At 45.1% G+C, this 25842-nt stretch overlaps 1 protein-coding gene across 1 annotated transcript in view; it reads right to left on the reverse strand.

The window, feature by feature from the left end:
* Positions 1-784: 784 nt before the first annotated feature.
* Positions 785-25842, reverse strand: part of kif26ba (kinesin family member 26Ba) — a 379843-nt gene continuing 354785 nt past the window's right edge. The window contains exons 13-15 of the mRNA XM_048536110.2: positions 11050-11246; positions 7974-8130; positions 785-4054 (exon numbers count right to left, since the gene is read on the reverse strand). Of these exons, the coding sequence (XP_048392067.1) occupies positions 3906-4054; positions 7974-8130; positions 11050-11246 (503 nt within the window). The 3' untranslated portion in view covers positions 785-3905. The remainder of the gene's footprint in view (positions 4055-7973; positions 8131-11049; positions 11247-25842) is intronic.

Genomic DNA, 25842 nt, shown 5'->3' on the forward strand with positions numbered 1-25842 from the left:
ACCCTCTTCCTGAAACATAGAACATAGAAAAATGCAGCACAGTACAGGCCCTTTGGCCCACAATGTTGTGCCGTGGAATAATCCTAATCCAAAAATAAAATAACCTAACCTACATTCCCCTCAATTCACTGCTGTCCATGCGCATGTCCAGCAGTCGCTTAAATGTCACTAATGACTCCTCTTCCACGACTACCACTGGTAAACTATTCCATGCGCTCACAACTCTCTGGGTGAAGAACCTCCCTCTGACGTCTCCTCTATACCTTCCTCCTAACACCTTAAAACTATGACCCGTCGTACCAGTCAATCCTGCCGTGGGGAAAAGTCTCTGGCTATCGACTCTATCCATGCCTCTCATTACCTTGTCCACCTCGATCAGGTCACCTCTCTTCCTCCTTCTCTCCAGAGAGAAAAGTCCGAGCTCAGAAACGTAACCTGTATCTGGGCATCCACCACACACAAATGCCACAGATTCATTACCCTTTGAGAGAAATGATTTCCCCACAACTCCGTTTTAAATCTGTTATCTCCTATCCTAAAACTGTAACTCCTCATTCTAGCTTACCTCGTGAGGAGTACCATGCATGCTGTTGGAAGCGTGACTGGTGTGTCTGATGGATGGTCGTGCCAGTGAGATGGGTGTGCCAGGCAATGAGATGAGTGTTTCAGATGGCAGTATGGGCATTAAAGTGGATGTGCCAGTCAACAACATTTGCAACTTATATCACTGAAGGCAGGACGGCCTTGTTTCAACAAGCCAGTGACATCTTGTTTTAACAGGATGTAAAATATAATGTTTATTCACAATACCAGGCTACAATATTTGACTATGGTACACATTTTATACAAAGGGGATTAGGTAAACAGCAAGCCTCAACTGTTCTGACAAGTAAAGTCCAAGATTACAATGCAAAGGAAACCAAGCTAAAACAAAGGCAGAACGATGTGAATTGGGCGACTGTACATAACAATGCATAGTTAGCACTGGTTAGCTTCTTATTGTGATGTGTAAATAAATTACAAAATACAAGCAACTTTATAAAACAAGAGCATCCTGAGCTCATAAATAAATTATGTCCTTCATACATAACATGACAAAGATGTGTTAGGCAGCAGCTCAAAGTGTGGGATTAATTTAAGTCAAGAGAGGAAAAGAATTTGACTTATAAACATTCAGAGCTGAAGTTGCCACAAGCACCATTAAAGAGACAAATATCTGGAAAATATAATGCACAACTTTTGAGAAAGACCACACAGAGGCAATGTGTTTCTCAGGCAGACAAATGCCAGGCTCAGTCTCACTCATTCCTTAGGTGTGGAAATTCCCTGGAGGCTTTTGGATTTCCCAGGAAAAAGCCGTCGCTCTGGCCAACAACAGGTGTGAAGTGCTTTGACCCTACTGCCAAATCTGACAGTGATTAGCTTCCTTCAGTGTGGCGTTTGCTCTTTTAATTATGCCCTTTATGGGTGGAAAGAGCAATAAAATAATCAACCTCGTCATAAAACTGATGAACCCAAAACTGTGTGTCATGCTGCTAACCTGTTCACCAGGTTAGATCAGGTCTAATGGTGAGGCCAAGCGGGGGGAGGGGCTGGTGGCAATGGGGGTGTAGTCTTTTAATCTCCATCCAGCAACCTGTCATCGGCTCACTACCGTGTGAATTAGATTCATTGTCCTACAGAAGTCCTTCGAGTATGCTACTGTGGTATCACATTGAAATGGAGACAGACATGCTTAAACATGAAGATTATTTCTACCTCATGTCCTGCAAAGCTCTCAGGTTCCAGTCTGTTCTGCACAGGTTGCTGAGTGCCCAGCAAGAGCTGGCACTGGATCTGGGGATGGCACAGGCTGAACGTTACTTTGGGGGTGCATGGGAACGAGGTCAGTGTGGCTGGTTTTCCGCAGATTAAGGACTGGATGGAAGTTACTGCACTGCAGCCAGAGACAACGCAATGGGGACAGAGTCTGATTTGAAAATGGAGACAGTACTGTAGCCTATGTCCTTGGCCTAAACTGGTCTGCACAACATGGTGGGCCGAAGGGCCTGTTCTGTGCCGTACTGTTCTACGTTCTCTGCAATCTCTATAGTTTGCTTTACTGATGATTAGTTGTGTTAAATAGCAATAATTCACATTCAGTCATCCAGACAGAGCACATTGAAAATAAGAAGGGGCTTTTATTTTCAAATCGAGCTTCTCAGAATTTAGTTGACCTCAGAGACATCCTTGTTAAATGCCAGATTATCCAGGCCAGAATTAGTCAGATGCCAATTCCATTAATTAGCTTTTCTGAACCTCTCGCTTCAACACATTCCATCAGGGTTTAGGTCAGTTGTATCCCATCCAAACCTCGACTGTAATTCCAGCTTGTGAACAGCCCAAAGCAGTACTGCATGATGGTAACAGATTTCTGTACAGTGTCCATTGACGTCATTGCTTTGTTGGCAGGACCATTGCCGGCCTGAACAGAGATCAGACAAAATTTTGCCTTGCAACCTTGTAACAAATGACCTAAGTTTCAGATTCAATAAACGACACACGACGAGATTTCAGGACGCACTTGGATTGTTGGTTAAAACTAACCAGGATTCTGGAGCTGAGGCAGGCTAATAATGCTGGATGTATTGAACAGCCATGACCTGCACAGCAGGTTCACAGGGGGTCAGGAGGAGGTGGGGTGGCCGAATGGCCTACGAAGATGATGGAGTGGCTCTTCCGGTAACATCACTAAACACACACTGCTTGCAAATTACACGTGCGAGTGCAGAACATGGGAGAAGCTGGATTACGTTTACTGTGTGTGTGCGTGTGTGTGTGTGTGTGTGCGCGTGTGCGTGCGTGTGTGTCCATATAAAGATGTCCATATGTGCTTGTGAATTGGTTTTAAATTATACAAAGCTTGCAGGGGTCTGCCTGAGAGGCATCATTGGGGCCCTGAGTGGTCTATTCACCATGAGTAAATGACATTCACTTTAATAATGTGCGGCTTCCTAACTACTGACCTACTCTAGAGATACAAAGTTACTTAAAAACAGCAAGTAGTTAAAACACCAAGTAAAACAACCTTGAGTTCATCCTTTACTGAAACATTATTCTTTAATTTTTGTTCAATGTAGCTCCACTGGATTCTTGAAAACTCAACTCCACACTACGACGCACTTTACAGTTCGCCAAACCTTTATATAAAAAGGGAATACCGTGTAGAATCAGTCAAAATTGGTTCAAAATGTTACGAAATATTCTTCTGTGGACCCACAAGGTAAGCAAGTTCACTGGCATTCTCCCCCTGCTCGTCATCGGATTCTGTGTTAAACACCGAGCTTGGTGAGAATGTTGGGTTTGGGATGGGGTGTAGGTTTAAGTTTGGTTTACAAAATGGATACCGCCTCTATAACAGCACAGTGAGACATTCATCATCTAGCACCAACTGTACAATAATGTGTCGATGTAAGATTTTGGATAATATAATATAATAAAGTTTACAAGGCACTTATTGTCCTTCTGTATATCATTATGGATTTCTTAGTAACAGCCCTTCATTCCACCTCCCACCCACTATCACCCACCCCAACCAGCAAATAAAGGGAAATTGGAGTGAGTGGTCCCTATTTACAACATCGCAAAAGTTCCTCAAAAGTGCTTTGACAATCTGATGGAAGAGTGAACATTCTCACACTCCAATATTCAGCCCCTCCACCCATTCTTTTCCGTCCCTCTGTGTATATTCCGTTGTTGCCAGAAACAAAGCTCATTTCGCAAACACGCTCCACACTTTGCACCTCCGCCCTCGTCTTCCTGGTATCTTTGGGTGTTTTTTTTTCAAAAGAAAAGAATCCTCCTTCCGCTCCGGTCTCCTCCTCTGCCATGAGCACTCGGTTCGCCCAGCCCCAACCGCCCCCTCTCTAGCGCCTCCCGCACGCGATGTCGAAGCATGTGATCATCATGAGGTGAGCTTTGCAGAAATTGACCCGGTGTTCCAGCCGCTCGGTGATACACTCCAGAGCTTCCAGATATTCCAGCGAGTCTACCTCGAAACCTTGATCCAGATCAACTGTGGAAAGACAAGATGCCCAGAGCAGAACATTTAACCGAGGGCAGGGACATGCCTGGCTGCATCGTACAGTCTGCTAATTCCCCCTGTGTAACTTATAGAGTCATCGAAGTTTACAGCAATGGAAAAAGGCCCTTTGGCTCAACTTGTCCGTGCTGCCCTGTTTTCACAATTAATCTATTCCCATCTGCCTGTGTTTGGTCCATGTTCCTCCATGCCTATCCCATCCATGTACTTCCCCAAATGTTTCTCAAGTGACAAAATTGTACTCACCTCCACCATTACCTCTGGCAGCCTGTTCCAGACACTCCCCCCAACTACGTCAAAAAATTCTCCCCCCCCCCCGCCACTGCCGGACCCTTTTGTATCACACTAACAAACATGTCCATATTGACTGGGAAACCCCATTGGATTGTATCAAGTTGCCACAGTCCCTAGACGGCCACAGGGTGACTCTCTCATTAGAGAGACAACTGGGGTGAGTTTAACCTGAGGGTCACCATACCTGAGGTGAGGGGAAGGGTTGAGGAGGAGGGGTCTTCATGACAGCCTCAACTTACCAGTGGGTTTTACAGTCATTTGCAGCTAATGACTGAGAAAATTTAAGAGACTGCTGGACATGCATATGGTCACAGAAATTTGAGGGTGCATACATGAGGATCAATGGTCGGCACAACATTGTGGGCTGAAGGGCCTGTTCTGTGCTGTGCTGTTCTATGTTCTATGTTCTAAAATAATAATGTTGACAGTTCGAGTTGAGAATTGAGCTTTGGGAAGCTAAATGCTGACACGGATTGGTGAATGTTTGCATGTTGTAAATGTCTACATTATAGGTTTCTAATGTCATAGAGCCATATGGCATGGAAACTAGCCCATGCAACCATGTTCCCAAACAGAACTAGTCCCACCTGCCTGCATTTGGCCCATATCCCTCCAAGCCTATCCTATTCATGTGCCTGTCCAAATGTCTTTTAAACGCTGTAACTGTATCTGCTTCCTCTGGCAGTGCATTCCACACATGCACCACTATCCGTCTGAAAAAGTTGCCCCTCACATCCCTTTTTAAGACTTTCTTCTCTCACCTTAAAAATATGCCCCCTAGTTTTGAATTCCCCCATCCTAGGGAAAAGACCCTTGCTGTTCACCTTATCTGTGCCCCTCATAATTTTATAAGCCTCTATAAAGTCACCCTCCAGCTCCCATGCTGTAAAATGTCCCAGCCGATTACTTTAACTCAAAACCTCTGTTCCCAGCAATATTCTGGTAAATCTTTTCTGAACCCGCTTCAATTTAATAATACCCTTCCTATAGCAGGGCGACCAGAACTGCCCACAGTACAGTCCAGAACAGGCCTCATCAATGTCCCATACAACCTCAAAATGACATCTTAACTCTTATACTCAAACATCTGAGCAATGAAGCCAAGTGTGCCTTCTTAATCCCCCTGTTTACTTGTGACGCAAGTTTCAAAGAATTATATACCTAAACCCCTAGGTTTCTCCGTTCTACAACACTGTCCAGGGCCCCATCATTAATTGTATAAGCCCTGGCCTTGTTTGTCTTCCCAAAATGCAATGCTTCACATTTATCCAAATTACACTCCGTCTGCCACTCCTCAGCCCATTGACCTAACTGATCAAGATCCCTTTGTAATCTTAGATAACCTTCTTCACTGTCCACTAGACCACTAATTTTGATGTCATTCACAAACATACTAACCATGCCTCCTACTTTCTCAATCAAATCGTTTATTTAAATGACAAACAAAAGTGGACCCAGTACCAAACCCTATGGAACACCCGCTGGTCACAGGCCTCCAGTCCAAAAAAAAGCCCACCATCACCACCCTCTGTCTCCACCATTTAGCAATTTTATATCCAATTGGCAAGCTCATCCCGAATTGCATGTGATCTAATATAACCAATTAGTCTGCCATGCCGAACCTATTCAAAAGCTGTACCAAACTCCCTGTAAACAACATCTACTGCTCTGCCATCATCAATCTTTTTGGTTACTTCCTCAAAAAGACTTAATCAGCTTTGTGAGACAGTTTCTCTCACACAAAACCATGCTGACTATCCCTAATCAGTCCTTGCCTCTCCGAATGCATTTAAACCCTCTCTTTCAGAAACTCCTCCAACAACTTACCCACCACCAATGTCAGGTTCACACGTCTACAGTTCCCAGAATTCACAGATGACACAAATATTTCTTCTCAGGCCCCCACAGTTTCCTCCTTAACTTCCCACAATGTCGAGGGCTACACTTGGTCAGGTCCTGATTTATCCACTTTTATGTTTTGTTAGACCTCCAGCACTTCCTCCTTTGCATTGTGAGCTGTTGATTTACAAAACATCAATATTTCTCCAAGTTCTCGAGCATCCATTTCTTTCTTTACAGTAAAAACCGATGCAAAATATTCATTTAGTATCTCTCCCATCTCCTGAGGTTCAAAACATAGAATTCCTCTTTTGTAAAATCTCTTTGGATTACCCATAACCTTCTCTGCCAATGCTCCCTCATGCCCCCTTTCTGCCTTCCTGGTTTCCCTCTTATGAATGTCCCTACACTCTTCGAGAGATTCACTTGATCTCAATTGTCTGTATCTAATATATGAAGCCTTCTTTTCCGTGACCAGAGCCTCAATATCTTTATCCATCCATTGTTTCCTAATCTTACTAGACTTACCCTTCACTCTAACAGGAACATAATGCCTCTGAACTCTCATTATCACACTCTTGAATGCCTTCCACTTGTCATTTGTCCTTTTGCCTGCAAACAGTCTACTCCAATCAACTATTAAAAGTTCTTGTCTCATACCATTTAAAATGTGCCTTACTCCAATTAGAAACTTTAGCTTGTTTATCCTTTTCCAATATCTATATTAAAATTAATAGAATTATGATCACTAATCCCAAAGTGCTCCCCTACTAACACGTCAGTCACTTGCCTTGCCTTACTTCCCAAGAAAAGGTCAAGTTTTGCTTCTTCTCTAGTAGGTACATTTACAGATTGATAAAGGAAATTATCTTGAACGCATTTAATAAATTTCTCACCACCCAAGCACTTAACACAATCAGTCAATGTGTGGAAAATTAAAATCCCCTATATATATATATAATCTCCTCAATTTCCCGCTGACAACTCGGGAGGGGAGGGGGAGCGAAAGTATAATCCCATCAAGGTGACCATCCCTTTCTTATTCCTAATTTCTATCCATATAGTTTCACTGGACAATCCCACAGAAATATTCTCACTAACTATGTTTTCCTTAATCAAAAACACCACTCCCTCTCTTCTCTGGCCTCTCTTTGCATCCTTCCTACATCATCTAGAGCATATTGAACTGGACTGTCACAGGATCAATGTCCCAGTTGTGTGGAATAATATAGCTGATGTTATTCATAGCTCTAACACTGGTGTATGGTGGTCTATAATGTGCACCATCTACAAAAGCCACTACAGTAAATCACCCAATGTCCTTCCAAACCCCTGACCTCTACCAACGAGAAGGACAAGGGGCAGTGAATGCCATGGGAATACCACCTCCTGAAAGTTCTTCTCATAGCCTCTCACCATCCTGGCTTGGAAATGTATCACCCTTCCTTCACTGCTGCTGGGTCCCAGAACTCCCTCCCTAATAGCATAACCTGAAAAAGGAACCACATGATTTTCTGCAAAAGGACCTCATTTCTTTGATGCATCGTGCCCTCGTAATTTTTGGTGACATTCTGACTGGCAAAAAACGGCCAAGTCTCCCACTCGTGTGCCTCACGGTCGGGACATGAGCTCATCTTCTCCTCAGAGCAACATCATTTGGCTTCTTTGACCAAGGTGTCTTGCCTGGGAGGGCATTCTTTCTAGTTTTCCCAATCCTGCGGAAACATGCTTAGGACTGGAAGGTCCATGCAGTACTTACACTCGCTGACCCACTTGCTCGGATCCAGCATCAGTCTTTGCTTGGTGGCTTCCAGCTCCTTCCTCAGTATGTCATATTTGGTTTTGACCTCTGAGATCCTCTGCTGCCGATGTTCCAATATCTTCAGTTTTGCGTTGAAGCATACAAATCCCCGCAACTGGAATTAAGAACATTTTTTTTTAAGTTGAATGTGGCCAGGACAGCAGAATGTGGGCTCATGGAACCAAGTGCAAGGAAAGCTAGCTTGTAGGTACCACTTAAGGAAGACAGAAGATGTGTGAGTTTACAATAGGTCTAGATAAGGTTAACAAATGAAAGTTGTTCCCATTAGCTGATGGTCTGAGGTGGTGATGGTGGGAGGGCTTGTGGCACGGTTAGTAGCATTCCTACCTCTGGACCAGCAAGCCCCAGATCGCACCAGGACTTGCAAGGTGTGTTCATAATGTGGCCAAACAGGTTGACAGTCGACCCATAAATTTTTCCAGGACACCCGATGGCAGACAGTAAGAGCTGGACAGACTCCTGGTCTCTTGCTGAAGGCAAGTGTGAACCACTGCAGCTCTTTGCCCAGAAGCAGAGATCAGGTCAATGGAAGCCCATGGTTCAACTTGCAACTGAGGATGGGAGAAAAGTTGACAAATAGACAAGGACTAAGGAGACACAGATCTTCAGTAAGGAAGAACATGAGGAAAACTTTTAAACAAACAATCTTGAATAAACTGGAACTTACCAGCTGTGAGTGTTAGAGGTAGAGATCATGAAGTATTTCAAAAGGAAATTTAATGGGCACTTGAGGGAAATAAACAGGAGTACTGGGGTTGAGTTGGGGAATGGGACTGTCTGACTGGGTTGCTCTATTGGGAACTGGCATGAACTCAACGGAATGAATCGCTACCCTGTGACAGTAAGTGGCATGCAGCTATTGATTTCCCACAATTCCTCCCATTCAACACAAGCAGAACACCCCATCATGACCTTGAGTCGTAATCCACATTCTGAACAAAGGGGTAACGGAGAATAATGCCCCTGAAAGCGGGTGATTGATTCAAGATAACAAGGCGTAGAGCTGGATGAACACAGCAGGTCAAGCAGCATCATAGGAGCAGCAAGAAATTTCTGAAGAAGGGTCTAGGCCTGAAATGTCAGCTTTCCTGCTCCTCTGAAGCTGCTTGGTTTGCTGTGTTCCTCCAGCTGTACACCTTGTTATCTCAGATTCTCCAGCATCGGCAGTTCCTGCTATCTCTGATAGATTCAAGAGTTGTGCTCTGAAGGTTAGAATCTGAAGAGTTCTCCTGCTGCCATCCACTAATCAGTGCAGAAACAGTGAGGCAAAGGATGAAAATGGGTTGTGGCGAAAGGGTGCACAAGTGAAGGGTTTGGGTTTCTGGAGAGTGAAGGCACAGGCAGGATTACGTTTGTCATCTGAGCAAGAGGTGGGCCCAACATCTGCCCTGGGACATCTCCTTCTGTAGAGGGAGGGGTTGGGTAGAGGATGAGAGGGGTTCCTCTATTGCAGCATGGAGGAAAAGAAAATAAAATAAAGATGAACAAGGAAAGCTGAAAAGATAAAAAAGGTAATACAGGAGATTAAAGAACTGCAACATGGTTGACCTTTGACTGCCCTCTGGATTGGTCTGGCCAGTGACATCCTTGCTACATCAGCAACTTAAATAAAAACTTACCTGGATGGGTGCAGCTCCAACAACATTCAAGAGGATTGACACCATCCAGGACAAAGCATCCCGCTCGATTGGCACGACATCCACAAACATCTACTCCCCCGACTATAGCAACAGCAGCAGCAGTGTGTGCCCTTCTACAACAACTCCTTCAAGTTCCTTTGACAGCACTTTCCAACCACATGAACACTACCTTATGGACAAGGCCGAGCACAGCAGGTACATTGGGACACCACGACCTGCTAGTGCCCTTTCAGTCCACTCACCGTCCTGACTCAGAAACCTCGAATACAGGAGCAGCAGAAAACCATTTGGCCTTCCAAGCCTGTTCCACCATTCAATATGATCATGACCAATCATCCAACTCACTGATACCCTGCTCCTACTTTTGCCCCATATCCTTTGATCCTTATAGCCCTGAGAACTATATCTACATCTTTCTTCAAAGTCTTCAATGTTTTGGCCTTAACAGCAGCAAATTACACAGGCTCACCACTATCTGGGTGAAGAAATTTCCCCTCATCTCTATTCTAAAAGGCCTACCCTTTATCCTTATACCGTAATCTCTGGTCATTGGGACCATCCTTACTGCATCCATTCAATGCAGTAATGTTCGAATTTTGGAGGTTTCTGTGAGCTCTCCCCTCATTCCTCTAAACTCTAGTGAACGTAGTCCTAACTGATCAAGTCTCTTCGTCTACGTCAGTCCTGCTCTCTCAGGAATCAGTCTGAGAAATTATCTTTGTTGCTTCCTCAATTGCCACAACGCCCTTCCTCAGATAAGGAGGCCAAAACTGCACACAATACTCCACATGGGGTCTCACCAAGGCCCCGTAATAATAGTAGTAAAACATCTCTGCTCCTGTACTTGGAACGTCTCGCTTTAAAGACCAACATAGTATTGTCTGTCATCACCACCTGCTGTACCTGCATGCATACTTTCAGCAACCTGTAAACAAGGTACCCAACTCTCAGTGCACCGTTCCCTTTCTCAATCTATCACCATTCAGTTAACCATCTGCTTGCCCATTTTTCCTACCAAAGTGGATAACCACTTAGACTTGGGAGTTTATCGCTATTCCTTCACTGTCATTGGGTCAAGATTGTGCAATTTCCTCCCTAAAGGCATTGTGGGTCAACCCATAGCACGCAGGCTTCAGTGGTTCAAGGAGGCAGCTCACCACCACCTTCTCAGGGGGCAACTAGGGACGGGCAAGAAATGCTGTCCCAAAACCGGTAATTTAGTAATTTATCAGCCTGAAAATTGGAAGTGAGAACTGAGGTAGTGTGTTGATGCTGGCACTAGCAAACAATGGAATATTGGAAGTATCTCAGATGGTATGATACTGTAGACATTAAAGGGATAATGCCTAATGCTATTGAGAGAATTTACAAACCTTGCTGTTTGCTGCTCGCCTCCTCTGCAGTCGTTCCACATCATCGATCTCATAGACCTTTATCTCAAATGGTTCGGCCAGGCCCCTCTGCATGGGTCGCAGGTCAAGCCAGCGGACCCCGGAGCTGTTGGCCGGCTTCCGGGCCGGAGATGCTGCATCAGGGGACAGGCTCGGGAGGACTCTCCGTCTTTGGGAACCTGAGAAATGACAGAGATGAAATCCTGGTAAAGTGCGGTCTGTCAGGAGATACCAAGTACCCTACAATGTGGTGATAGTCAACACTGCTACCATTTTTTATATGGGACACTGTGTAAAGCTCATGTTCACCAAGATCATGCAAGAGAGAAAACAAACGGTGCTGATACGCAGCCTGATGTAACGATGCCAAAGCTAGCGACATTGCCTTTGCCACATGGCCTGACACCTGAATCATCCCCATGAATCAATGGTGATGCTGCATGGGCTGTGAACTTAACATTCAATTGGCGTCACAGCCTGAGCACAAGGATGCACACAACATTCGACAGGCACTTATCGAGGGTACCGCTCTCCTAGCTACCTCAGGACGGAGCCTTTTCAGTCTGGATTGTCCTGGCCATCAGTTACATGCCTCAGATGTGAATGTGAGGGTGTATCGTCCACAGCTCTCACCCCAGGCTCGCAGCAAGCTGAAGGCCTATCTGTCACCCGGAACATTAAGTGACATTCAGAAAATGCATGAAACCTGACCGTGTATATGTGTGTGTGTGTGTGTGTGTGTGTGTGTGTGTGTGTGTGTGTGTGTGTGAGTGTGTGTATGTCTGTATCTCTGTGTGTGTGTGCATGTCTGTATCTGTATGTGTGTGTGTGTGAGACAGTGTGCGTATGTCTGTATCTGTGTGCGTGTGTGTATGTCTGTATCTGTGTGTGTGTGCGTGTGTGTATGTCTGTATCTGTGTGTGTGTGTGCGTGTGAGAGTGTGTATGTCTGTATCTGTGTGTGTGTGAGTGTGTATGTCTGTATCTGTGTACATGTGTGAGTGTGTGTATGTCTGTATCTGTGTGTGTGTATATATATGTCTGTATCTGTGTGCATGTGTGTGTGTGAGAGTGTGTGTATGTCTGTATCTGTGTGTGTGTATGTGTGTGTGTGTGTGTCTGTATCTGTGTGTGTGTATGTCTGTATCTGTGTGTGTGAGTGTGTGTATGTCTGTATCTGTGTGTGTGCGTGCGGTGTGTGCATGTGTGTGTGTGTTGGGAGAGTGTGAGTTTCACATGTGTGTGTATGTGTATGTCTGTATCTGTGTGTGTGTGTGTGTGTGTTGGGGGAGTGTGTGTTTCGGGTGTGTGTGAGTATGTGTATGTCTGCATCTGTGTGTGCGAGTGTGTGTGCGTGTGTCTGTATCTGTGTGTGTGCGTGTGTCTGTATCTTTGTGTGCGTGTATGTATGTGTGCGTGTATGTATGTGTGTATCTGTATGTCTGTATCTGTGTGTGTGTGTATGTATGTCTACATCTGTGTGTGCGTGTGTGTCTGTATCTGTGTGTGTGTGGATGTCTGTACCTGTGTGTGTGTGTGTGTGTGTGTATCTGTGTGTGTCTGTGTGTATGTCCGTGTGTGTGGGTGTATCTGTGTGTGTGCGCGTTCCAGAGACAGAGAGAGACATGGAAGGCAGATGAAGCTTGCTATCTACCCTGGGTCTATTAGCGTTGAGAGCTGTTGATTTCCCTCACATCACTGTTCTGCTAATTTCTCTGTTCACTATTTCTAGGGTCCACAGTGTTTAATTTCATCAGGTAACTTGTCAAATTCCAATAAAATTCCAAACGCAGCGTGGAAAGGAATTTTGTTGCTCACAGAAGCATGACCAGAGGGAATTAAAAACCTCTAAAAGGAGTAATTTTTGGGCTCAGGGCCTATTTGAAAACAAAGCACTTCCACACTGAACCTTGCCAGCATTTTGTCTGACGCATAGCAACAGGGAGTATCATGCAGAGATAATGGGAACTGCAGATGCTGTAGAATCCAAGATAACAAAGTGTGGAGCTGGATGAACACAGCAGGCCAAGCAGCATCTTAGGAGCACAAAAGCTGATGTTTTAGGTTTTCTGATGAAGGGTCTAGGCCCGAAACGTCAGCTTTTGTGCTCCTAAGATGCTGCTTGGCCTGCTGTGTTCATCCAGCTCCACACTTTGTTATCAGAGAGTATCGTGCACTTGAGTTACACCACCTCAAGGACAGGGCTCACCAAGCTTACCTTTCACTGGACCACGGGTTGGCTCGAGGAAAGCAAAAAAGGATGAGAAATTAATGGAATGTTGTTTCTGTGATACCAGGACAGTTCTCACAGCCTCCCACACTGGGAGGGAAAGCCTCAACCTAGCCCACAATTCAACACTAAACATTTGGCACCTTGAGAACGGCCAATGCAGTGCAAAGCAACATGGCCACCTGACTTTATTAGTCAGACACCACAATCAGGGCATGCAGCTCTCCTTCTAACTATGGAATATTAGACCATTCAGCCCCTCAGGCTTGCTCCCTCACTCGATGCATTCAGGCCTGCCCTGCATCTCAGAAACCCCACCTCCCTGGGCCTTGACACATTTCTAGATATGTGAAACTCACAGCCTTCGGTGGGGGGGGAATCATGTTCCACATCTCTCTCCGGCTTTCTGATGAAAACAGCTGCCTGATTTTCCCTCTTAATGGCTTTAACTTCTGCACAATGTTCCCCTCATTCCTGATTTTTCCAACCTGAGGAAACAGTGTCAAATGCCTACAGGAATACAAGGCACGGTGGCTCAGTGGTTAGCACTGCTGCCTCACAATGCCAGGGGGCCAGGTTTAGTTCCAGCCTCGGGTGACTGTCTGTGTGGAGTTTGCACGTTCTCCCTGTGTCTGCGTGGGTTACCTCTGGGTGCTCCAGTTTCCTCCCACAGTCCAATGATGTGCAGGCTCGGTGGATTGGCCATGCAACATTGCCTGTAGTGTGGAATGTGTAGAATAGGAGGATGGGTCTGGGTGAGATGCTCTGAGGGTCGGTGTGGACTTGTTGGGCCGAAGGGCCTGTTTCCACGCTGTAGGGATTCTAAGATGATTCGTTTACGACATCAAACAGATCCCCTCTCAATCTTCCGTACTCCGGGTAGGACCAGCCAATTGACACAGCCTAGCTGCATAATCGAACCCTTTGCTTCTGGTGAAGCAGTGCTGTCTAGTCAAATCTCTGGGAGAAAGTAAGTGATGGCATTCTCAAAGTCACACAGTAATGGCTCGGATTTTACTGTCCATGCCTCAGCTGGTCAGTACACTTGCAAACGTCCATTAACTTTCAACGGGGGCTCTGCTTTGGGCCTTGCAGTAATTCAAATGCCATGTGGCTCAGGGCCCTATGTGGTGTGGTGGGGTGGGTAGGGAACGCCGATCTGGGATCTGGAACAGGGCGAGCGACTGTGCAATGCTCTCGGCAAACAGCAGCATGGAGCGTGAACCAGGAATTCCAGATAGTGAACTCGCTGTCAAACCACATAGCAAAATCCAAATCAAATGGAGGAACGAAACATAGGATCGTGAGAGACGAGAGTCGGAAATAAATTTTTTTTTTACAAGTGCCAACTGAAACAATGATTAAAAATGGAAGGAATGGGGCACCACACTTGTAAATGCTAATTTTCACTGTCAAAAAGGACATCTGGTGGATGTTGAGATCTAAGTAAAGTCATGTAGACCCAGAGCACTGCAGTCCTGCTCTTTCATTAGAGAGAGAGAGAGAGAGAGAGAGAGAGAGAGAGGTGACAGGTACTGAACTTAACCTGAAGGTCAGGGGAAAGGTTGAGAAGTTGGAACTATTGTGGCAATCTCAGTAAACAGTTCTGATTCACCACATGATGAAAATGCACTTACACTGGAATGGACTAGCAGCAACATGTTCTGACATCTCTGGAGCTTATTGGTCAGGTGAGCACTCACAGTCCCCCAGATTTTGTTGCTGAGACACTTTGCAACATATAGTTCTGGAAGAGCAGGACATTCCGAGCTGGGTTCCTGGGGTCAGGTGCAAGTGGTAAGCTCTTAGCACTGGGGCTGCGTTCAACCGAGTGTGGCATTGAGGAGCTCGAGTGGAGCTGTGGTCACTGGGTATCAGGGGGAGAGCATTCCGCTGGCTCAAGCCATGCCTGGCATGTGGGTGGTTGTTGGAGGTCAATCATCTCGGCTTCGGGGGATCTCTGAGGGGGGTTTCCTCCGTAGTGTCCTGGGTCCATCCTTCTTCAGCTGCATTCGTCAGCGACCTTCCCTCCACCAGGGGGTCAGAGGTGGGGATGTTCATCAATGATTACACTGCATTTGGCAGAATTTGCAACTCTTTGGGTGCTGGGGCGGTCCATGTTTGGGTGCAGCAGGATCCAGACAGTGCTCAGGCCTGGGCTGATGGGTGGTGGGCGGCATTTGATCCACACAAGTGCCAGGCGATGATGGTCTCCAATCTGATCGCTGCCCCTTTTGGAACCCAATGGTTTGCCATCTCCGGGTCGCCCACACATGAACATCCTTGAGATTGGCATTGGCTGGAGTCCCCGTTGCACTCACCACACAGTGGCTACAAAAATCCTGCGGTTCATCTCCTGGCTCATCCCCAAGGCCGATCTACGGGGCGAGGGCCAGGGGTTGTGGCGGAATGTTCCCCACTTGCCTGGATGGGTGCAGCTCTGGCAGTGCTCGGGGTGAGGCGGGGGGGGGGGGGGGGGGGGGGGGGGCTGCTTGGCATTGTCCAGGGCGGCGTGGCCTGCATCACTGACGCCAAGTCTGTGGGCATCCATAGTGGTAGCTCAGTAGCAGCAGCGGTATGTGCTGTCTGCAGGATGCCAGGCGGAGGTTCACTGGGGGATCCTCGGACGGCACAGTCCGGGCCCACGGCCACTTCTGTCCAGAAGGACAAGGGCAGCAGAAACATTGGAACACTGCCCTCTGCAATTTCCCTCTGAGTCACTCACCGTCCTGACTTGGCAGTGTGTCGCTGTCCCTTCACTGTTGCTGGGTTGGGGCTCTTGGGGTTCTGTCCCTAGGGGCACTGTGGGTCAGCCTCCAGCGATTGGGGACAGGGGGAGGTCCCCCTCCAACACCACCACCTTCCCTGGGACGGCTGGGGACAGGCACTGAACGCTGGTCTGGCGGCAATGCCCACATTCCGCGAGTGAACAAGAACAAAAATTGGTCTCCTTATCAAGGGAAGTCTCTTCTTGCCAGAGGCATCAATGCAGGGTCACCAGATTAATCCCTGGGATGACAGTGAAGAAAATGGGTCTGTATTCTCAACAGATAGCTGGACAATCTGAGATAACAAGGTGTAGAGCTGGATGAACATAGCAGGCCAAGCAGCATTAGAGGAGCAGGAAGGCTGACGTTTCGGGTAGACCCTTGTTATGCTGTATTCTCAAGAGTTTTGAAGCATGAGAGATGATCTCATAGAAAGTTACAAAATTTTTAAGTGGACAGGCAATGTACGTGCAGAAAGGGTGTTTAGTCTGACCAAGGAGTCCAGGCCTACAGGTTCTTTGTCCCAAGTTCCACGGTCCATCAGGTTTAATCTCGGGATATCAATAAGCCAAGGCTATTGGGAATAGCCTAGTGAGCTATTATCACTGAGCTATTAATCCAGACTCCCAGGTAATGCTGTGGGGACTTGGGTTCGAATCCCGCTAGGGCAAATGGTGGAATTCAAATTTAACAAAAATCCGGAATTAAGAGTCAAATGATGATCATGAAACCATTGTCAATTATGTGGGGAACGTCCATCTGGTTCACTAATGTCCTTTAGGGAAGGAAACTGCCATCCTTCCCTGGTCTGGCCGACATGTGACTCCAGACCCACAGCAATGTGGTTGAATCTTAACTGTCCTCTGGGCAATTAGGGATGGGCATTAAATACTGGCATAGCCAGCAACGGTCTCATCATGTGCATGCATTAATGGCAGTTCTAACAACAGAATGTAGTTGTATTCTTTTTATTAAAGCAAAATACACTGCAAAAAATACTGTAACTATCTTACTATACAATGCATACAATCAGAAGGTTTACTTGAGTTTGTCTGATGATCAGGCAGGCAATTCATTTGTTCTATCTCAGCTTCCAGCCATTGATCAGAAAGCCTGAGCTTGCTAACTCTGCTCTGAGGCAGGCTATCTTTGTACTCTCCTTCTATACAGACAAGCTGCGCATTCAAACTCTGATACTGTCCAGTCTCCAGTAAATGATCAGCTTGACTGCTGGCAAACATCACAAGGGTGTAATCTACCATGGCTAGTTTGTTTAATTGGGTTAGGGCACTTTTGGAATACCGCGTGCAATTCTGCACTCCCTGCTCCAGGAAGGATGTTTTGAGACTTGAAAGGGTTCAGAAAAGGATTTACAAGGATGTTAAAAATTGTATCAGAGATAATAGGAACTGCAGATGTTGGAGAATCCGAGATAACAAGGTGTGGAGCTGGATGAACACAGCAGGCCAAGCAGCAGCTTAAGTGTTGGAGGATTTGAGCTACAGGGAGAGGCTGAATAGACTGAGGCTATTTTCCCTGGAGCGTTGGAGGCTGAGGGTTGATCTTACAGAGGTTTATAGAACCATGAGTGGGTGTGGATGAGGTGAGTAGACAAGGTCTTTTCCCCAGGGTAGGGGAGTCCAAAACTAGAGGGGCATAGGTTTAAGGTGAGAGGGGAAAGATTTCAATGGGGCCTTAGTGGCAACTTTCTCATTCCGAGGGTGGTGCGTGTATGGAATGAGCTGCCAGAGGAAGTGGTGGAGGCTGGTACAGTTACAACATTTAAAAGGCATCTGGATGGGTACATGAATAGGAAGGGTTTAGAGGGATATGGGCCAAATGCTGGCAAAAGGAACTGGATTTATATGGGATATCTGGTCGGCATGGTAGGACCAAAGGGTCTGTTTCTGTGCTGTACAGTGACAATGGCTCACCACAATTCCTTGATTTCCATGGATGGTGCATCTGAACATGTATTAAATCTAGAACCTGCTATCTCTTCTACCCTGAATAATGGTGAATGCTGAAATATCCACCACTATTTCTAGCTGAAAACTGAACCATTAACCTAGTTATACTTTTAGAATTTGTTTGAGCTGAACCAGGAGGCTATAAATCATCGCAGTGTGAGAAAAGAACATATTAACAGGTCAACCAAACACCCCCTCATCTGCATATGTAAATTTAGTTAATTAGCTGCCAAGCCTTCTCTTGTAACAATGAGAAAATGCAAGCCTTATCTTTAAAAATTGTTGGACAGAATACTTGTCATGCCGTTAGGGAAAATGGATTAATGAATTATGTTAATTAGACCTCATTTTCTATGGAAATTCAATTAATTACGAAATAATCTCTCCCCCTAGAACTCAAAAGCTGCACACCTTCCTGAAAATTACAGGGTTTGTCTTGAATCGAACTTTTTGGAAACAATTTATTCAAGACATATGATCAAAAATAGTTTACAGCATAAACAACAGCTCATTAAAAATTTCCGCAGCACAACTAGAATCTCATTTGAATAAACGAAAGGGACAGAGGAGAACCCATTCATTTTTAGTTACAATTGATTGCTACTACTTCACCTTATTGCAACAGCAGGAGAGGAATAATAAATCTCACCACCTGAATTCCCAATACCTGTCCACCATCTACAAAGCACAGGTCAGGAGTGTGATGGAATACTCCCCACTTGCCTGGATGAGTGTAGCCCCAACAACACTCAAGAAGCCTGACACCATCCAGGACAAAGCATCCTGCTTGATTGTCACCATATCTACCACCTCCAGCATTCACTCCCTCCACAATGACACACTATGGCAGCAGTGTGTACCATCTGCAAGATACACTCCATCAAGTCCCCTTCAACAGCACTTCCCAAACCCCTGACTTTTACCACCTAAAGAGGCAGGGGCAGCAGATATTTGCGAACGCCACTGTAGTGACTGGAATGAAGGCAGCCAGATGGATCTCAGAATACGAATTTTCTAATTGGGGCTGTTAACCTGGACCGGTCAGGGAATCCTGCTGAGAGGTATAAACAGGAGCGTCAGGGGTTCTTCTCACTCTAGCAACTGTCTGTGAGCTGGCTGGGGCAGTGTCATGTACTATGCACATCTAAATGCAGGGTGACTTGGTGATGGCGTACTAGTCTTCATGGAGTTATTTCAACCACCACCTACAAATTTCCCTCCAAGCAATTCAGCAGCCTATCTTGGAAATATATTACTGCACATTCAGAGTAGTGGGGTCAAAATCATGTAACTAACCCCAGCCCCCAATAGCATTGGGGGATTACAGCTCTTCAAGGAGGCAGCTTACCACCACTTTCTCAAGGGTTCATCGGGATGGATAATTAGTGCTGGAATGGCCAACAACACCCGCGTTTCATGGAAGAATTAAAAACTGCCCCACCTAAATAGAACATAGAACATTACAGCACAGTACAGGCCCTTCAGCCCTCAATGTTGTGCCGACCTGTCATACCGATCTCAAGCCCATCTAACCTACACTATTCCATGTACGTCCATATGCTTGTTCAATGACGACTTAAATGTACCTAAAGTTGGCGAATCTACTAATTGCAGGCAAAGCGTTCCATTCCCTTACTACTCTGAGTAAAGAAACTACCTCTGACATCTGTCCTATATCTTTCACCCCTCAATTTAAAGCTATGCCCCCTCGTGCTCACCGTCACCATCCTAGGAAAAAGGTTCTCCCTATCCACCCTATCTAACCCTCTGATTATTTATATGTCTCAATTAAATCACCTCTCAACCTTCTTCTCTCTAATGAAAACAGCCTCAAGTCCCTCAGCCTTTCCTCATAAGACCTTCCTTCCATATCAGGCAACATCCTAGTAAATCTCCTCTGCACTCTTTCCAAAGCTTCCACATCCTTCTTATAATGCGGTGACCAGAACTGTACACAATACTCCAAGTGCAGCTGCACCAGAGTTTAGTACAGCTTCACCATAGCCTCTTGGTTCCGGAACTCGACCCCTCTTAATAAAAGTTAAAACACTGTATGCCTTCTTAACAACCCTGTCAACCTGGGTGGCAACTTTCAAGGATCTGTGTACATGGACACCGAGATCTCTCTGCTCATCTACACTACTAAGAATCTTACCATTAGCCCTGTACTTTGCCTTCTGGTTACTCCTACCAAAGTGCATCACCTCACACTTGTCTGCATTAAACTCCATTTGCCACCTCTCAGCCCAGCTCTGCAGCTTATCTATGTCTCTCTGCAACCTACAGCATCCTTCATCACTATCCACAACTCCACCGACCTTAGTGTCGTCTGCAAATTTACTAACCCATCCTTCTACGCCCTCATCCAGGTCATTTATAAAAATGACAAACAGCAGTGGACCCAACACTGACCCTTGCGGTACACCACTAGTAACTGGTCTCCGGGATGAACATTTCCCATCAACTACCACCCTCTGTCTTCTTTCAGCAAGCCAATTTCCGATCCAAACTGCTATGTCTCCCACAATTCCATTCCTCCGCATTTTGTACAATAGCCTATTGTGGGGAACCTTATCGAACGCCTTGCTGAAATCCATATACACCACATCAACCGGTTTACTCTCATCTACCTGTTTGGTCACCTTCTCAAAGAACTTGATAAGGTTTGTGAGGCACGACCTACCCATCACAAAACCGTGCTGACTATCCCTAATCAATTTATTGTTTTCTAGATGATTATAAATCCTATCCCTTATAACCTTTTCCAACACTTTACCAACACTGAGGTAAGTCTCACTGGTCTATAATTACCAGGGTTGTCTCTACTCCCCTTCTTGAACAGGGGAACCACATTTTCTATCCTCCAGTCATCTGGCACTATTCCTGTAGACAAAGACGAGTTAAAGATCAATGCCAAAGGCTCGGCAATCTCCTCCCTGGCTTCCCAGAGGATCCGAGGATAAATCCCATCTGGCCCAGGGGACTTATCTATCTTCACCCTCTGTAGGATTACTAATACCTCTTCCTTGTGAACCTCAATCCCACCTAGTCTAGTAGCCTGTATCTCAGTATTCTCCTCGACAACATTGTTGTTTTCTAGAGTGAATACTGTCGAAAAAGTGAATACTGTCGAGAAAAAAGTGAATACTGCCCCATCACTGAACCTGGTTAAGGTAGTTATCGATATTTCATTTCAACTTGGGAACCAGTTAAAATGTTACATCATTGACAGAACAAAGACTTGTATTTATGTGATATAACAAGGTGTAGAGCTGGACGAACACAGCAGGCCAAGCAGCATCAGAGGAGCAGGAAGGCTGACGTTTCGGGCCTAGACCCTTCTTCAGAAAAGGCATTTATGTAATGCCTTTCACAACTTCATAATGCCTATAATCATGACAATTAATGAAACATTTTTTAAAATCACAGTTGACATTTGCATGCAGCAACGTCCTGCTAAATGCAACGTGACAATGATTCGATCACCCCATTTTTAGCTGGTTGATGACGGACAGATATTGGCCAGCAAGCCAAAGGTTGGCTGCAGAATTTGGGAGTGTTTTCCTTTGTGAGGGGAAGGCTAAGAAAACATTGATAGAAGCTTTCAAAATCATGAGAGGTCAGGACAGAACAGGTAATGAGGAACTGCTTCCACTTGTAAAAAGATGGAGAACTAGATTTGATTTGATTTATTGTGATTTGTTTTTTGAAAAAAAGCAAATAGCATGTGACAAAACAAAGTGTGATGGAGACAGGTTTCATTGAGGCATTCAAAAAGGCGTTGGATGGTTACGAGGATAGAAAAATGGCCCCAGTTACCAGGGAAAGGACCACAGAGAGGCACAAAATCATGTTGCTCAATGGGAGGGCTGGTGCAGACACAGTGGGCTGAGTGGCCTTCTTTTAGAGCGTTAACATTCTGTGGTTTCCTCTGCTCTTCTCCGAAAGTGTCCCGAATGGGATCTTTTATATCCATGTACGAAGGAGGGCAGCCTCAGGTTTAAGGTACCATCGGGAAGGTGCCACAGTCACAAGGTGCAGGATCTTGGAGCAAAGGGATGACCCTGCTTCTGTAGATGTTACACATCAGGGAAATGACAGGGTAAGCTACATAGAGGCATGAATCACTGTCCAATGGATGCAACGTTTACAGGCAGTTGGGCTGTCAGTGCAACAGCGTGTAAAACAACAGAGAAATGGATGGAAATAATAAAAAGGATTGAGGATTGGAACGCAGGGTGACAATATAAAACTGCTGCGGTGGTGCAAAGAGTTCATATTCATGTGAATCCCCATCGGTCTCCTTTCTCCCCCCTCCCCTTCTCACCCACCATTCCCCCACCCTTCCCCTCACCCAAGCATCCACTGACTCTCCAGAAGCTCAGAGCCCTGTTGGGTTAAGTCGACATAATTAGACCAAACACTGCCTAACCCTCTTCAAAGATGCTGGAGCCCATCTGTTGTCGGGTGATAACACACGCACTGCTACAGCAGCATCACTTCAGCTTCCTGGTTATGGAAATGGAGAATACTTGTGATGGCTTTATCAGCCAGGGATCTGATTCATCAACACTCAGGTAATGGAGAGATAATTCTTAAAATAAATCAGAATATTACAAACTCACATGAAGCAGATCCTCAAACTATTCTCCCTGGGTTTGAAGACCTTCCGTGGCCAGACAAATGTGAGGCTAATTCTACGCCTGGGTCCACACAGACAAAACAATTTGCAGTGAGATTCGATGTAAACCCCTTTGAATTTGCAATATTAGCAGAAACTTTTGCAAGCTAAGTAAATCAATGAGAGAACGATTGAACTGTACAAACCAGGCAGTCAGCAAGAAAAGCTTGCATTTATAGAGCATCTTTCACGACCTTTCTCAAAACAAACATATTATTTATTGCACAGGAGGAGGCCATTTGAATGACTGTGCCTTGCCCACCTTAGGAAGTGCTGTCCAAATTAATCACACTGTCCAAATTAATCACACCGTCTAAATTAATCGGACTGTATTAATCACACCGTCCAAATTAATCCCACCGTCCAAATTAATCCCACCGTCCAAATTAATCCCACCATCCAAATTAATCCCACTATCCAATTTAATCCCACCATCCAAATGAATCACACCACCCAAACTAATCCCACCGGCCAAATTAATCCCACTGCCCAAATACATGCCACCGTCCGAATTAATCACACTGTCCAAATTAATCACACCGTCCGAATATATCCCACCGTCCAAATGAATCACAGTCCAAATTAATCCCACCGTCCAATTTAATCACACCGCCCAAACGAATCCCACCGGCCAAATTAATCCACTGTCTAAATTCATCCCCCTGCCCAAATTAATCCCACCGTCCGAATTAATCACACCGTCCGAATATATCCCACCGTCCAAATGAATCACAGTCCAAATTAATCCCACTGTCCAATTTAATCACACCTCCCAAACTAATACCACCATCCAAATTAATCACACCGTCCAAATTAATCCCACCATCCAAATTAATCACACCGTCCAAATTAATCCCACCGCCCGAATTAATCACACCGTCCAAATTAATCCCACTGTCCAAATTAATACCACCGTCCAAATTAATCACAGTATCCAAATTAATCCCACCGTCTGAATTAATCACACCATCTGAATTATTCACAGCGTCCAAATTAATCCCACCAAATGAATTAATCACAGCATCCAAATTAATCCCACTGTCCAAATTAATCACACCGTCCAATTTAATCACACCATCCGAATTAATCCCAACGTCCAAATTAATCACACTGTCCCAATTAATCATACTGTCCCAATTAATCCCACCGTCCGAATTAATCACACTGTACCAATTAATCACACTGTCCCAATTAATCCCACCGTCCGAATTAATCGTACCATCCAAATTAATCCCACTTTCCAAATTAATCCCACCTCCAAATTAATCCCACCGTCCAAATTAATCACACTGTCCCAATTAATCATATTGTCCCAATTAATCCCACCGTCCGAATTAATCACACTGTACCAATTAATCACACTGTCCCAATTAATCCCACCGTCCGAATTAATCGTACCATCCAAATTAATCACACTTTCCAAATTAATCCCACCTCCAAATTAATCCCACCGTCGAAATTAATCACACCGTCCGAATTAATCTTACAGTCCGAATTAATCGCACCGTCCAAATTAATCCCACTTTCCAAATTAATCCCACCATCTAATTTAATCTCATGGTCCAAATTAATGCCACCATCCAAACTGATCACACCGTCCAAACAAACCCCAGCGTCCAAATTAATCACACAGTCCAACTTTATCCCACGTCTGAATTAATCCGATCGTCTGAATTATTCACACCGCCCAAATTAATCACAGTATCCAAATTAATCCCACCGTCCAAATTAATCACACCGTCCAAATTAATCCCACCGTCCAAATTAATCACACCGTCAGAATTAATCACACTGTCTGAATTAATCACAACATCCAAATTAATCCCACCAAATGAATTAATCACATTATCCAAATTAATCACACTGTCCAAATTAATCACACCGTCTGAATTAATCACACCGTCTGAATTAGTCACACCGTGCGAATTAGTCACACCGTGCGAATTAGTCACACTGTCCAAATTAGTCACACCGTCCGAATTAGTCACACCATCCAATTTAATCCCACCGTCCAAATTAATCCCACTGTCCAAATTAATCCCACTGCCCAAATTAATCTCACCATCCGAATTAATCTCACCTTCCGAATTAATCACACCGTCCAATTTATCCCACCGTCCAAATTAATCACAACGTCCAATTTAATCCGATCGTCCGAATTAATCACATCATCCGAATTAATCGCACCGTCCAAATTAATCCCACCTTCCGAATTAATCACATCGTCCAAATTAATCACACTGTCCAAATTAATCACACTGTCCAAATTAATCACACCGTCCGAATTAATCCCACTGTCCGAATTAATCACACCGTCCAATTTAATCCCACTGTCCAAATTAATCACACTGTCCCAGTTAATCCCACCTTCCAAATTAATCACACCGTCCAAATTAATCACACTGTCCGAATTAATCACGCTGTCCAAATTAAACCCACTGTCCAAATTAATCCCACCATCCAAATTAATCACAGTGTCCAAATTAATCCCACCGTCAAAATTCATCCCACTGTCCTGCTCTTGACGTATATTGTCACAGAGGCATACAGCATAGAAGCCCACCATGTCAGTGCTGACATGGAAAAACCAAAACACGTTCATCCCATTTTCCTGCATTTGGTCCACAGTTTACTGTGCCTTGGCGTTTTAATTTCTCATCCAGATGGCTCTTAAATGTTGTGAGATGACCACCATCAACACCCTCTCAGCAGCACATGCTCCACATCTAACACCCTCTGGGTGAAAAAAAAATTTTCTAGACCTGAACCACTTCCTCTTTCCCTTAAATGTGTGCTCCTGGTCTGAGACATGTCAGCCATGGAGAAAAGATTCTCACAACCTGCCCTGTCTATGACCCTCATAAATGTGTATAACTCGGTAAGATACCCCCTCAGCCTCCTCTGCTCCAAGGGAAACAAAGCCAGTCTAACCAGTTATTCCTCATAACCGAGCCTCTTCATCCCAGACAACATTGAGATGAATCCCCTTTGCACAGTGTCCAGTGCAACTACATCCTTCCAATAGTGTGGGTGTCCTGAACTGCTCATTCTTCCTATAGCCTAATCAACGTTCTATATGGTTGTAACAAGAGTTCCTTGCTCCTATACTGAAAGCAAGCATCTTGCA

Source organism: Stegostoma tigrinum, chromosome 9 (assembly GCF_030684315.1).
Source record: "Stegostoma tigrinum isolate sSteTig4 chromosome 9, sSteTig4.hap1, whole genome shotgun sequence".
NCBI lineage: Eukaryota > Metazoa > Chordata > Chondrichthyes > Orectolobiformes > Stegostomatidae > Stegostoma > Stegostoma tigrinum.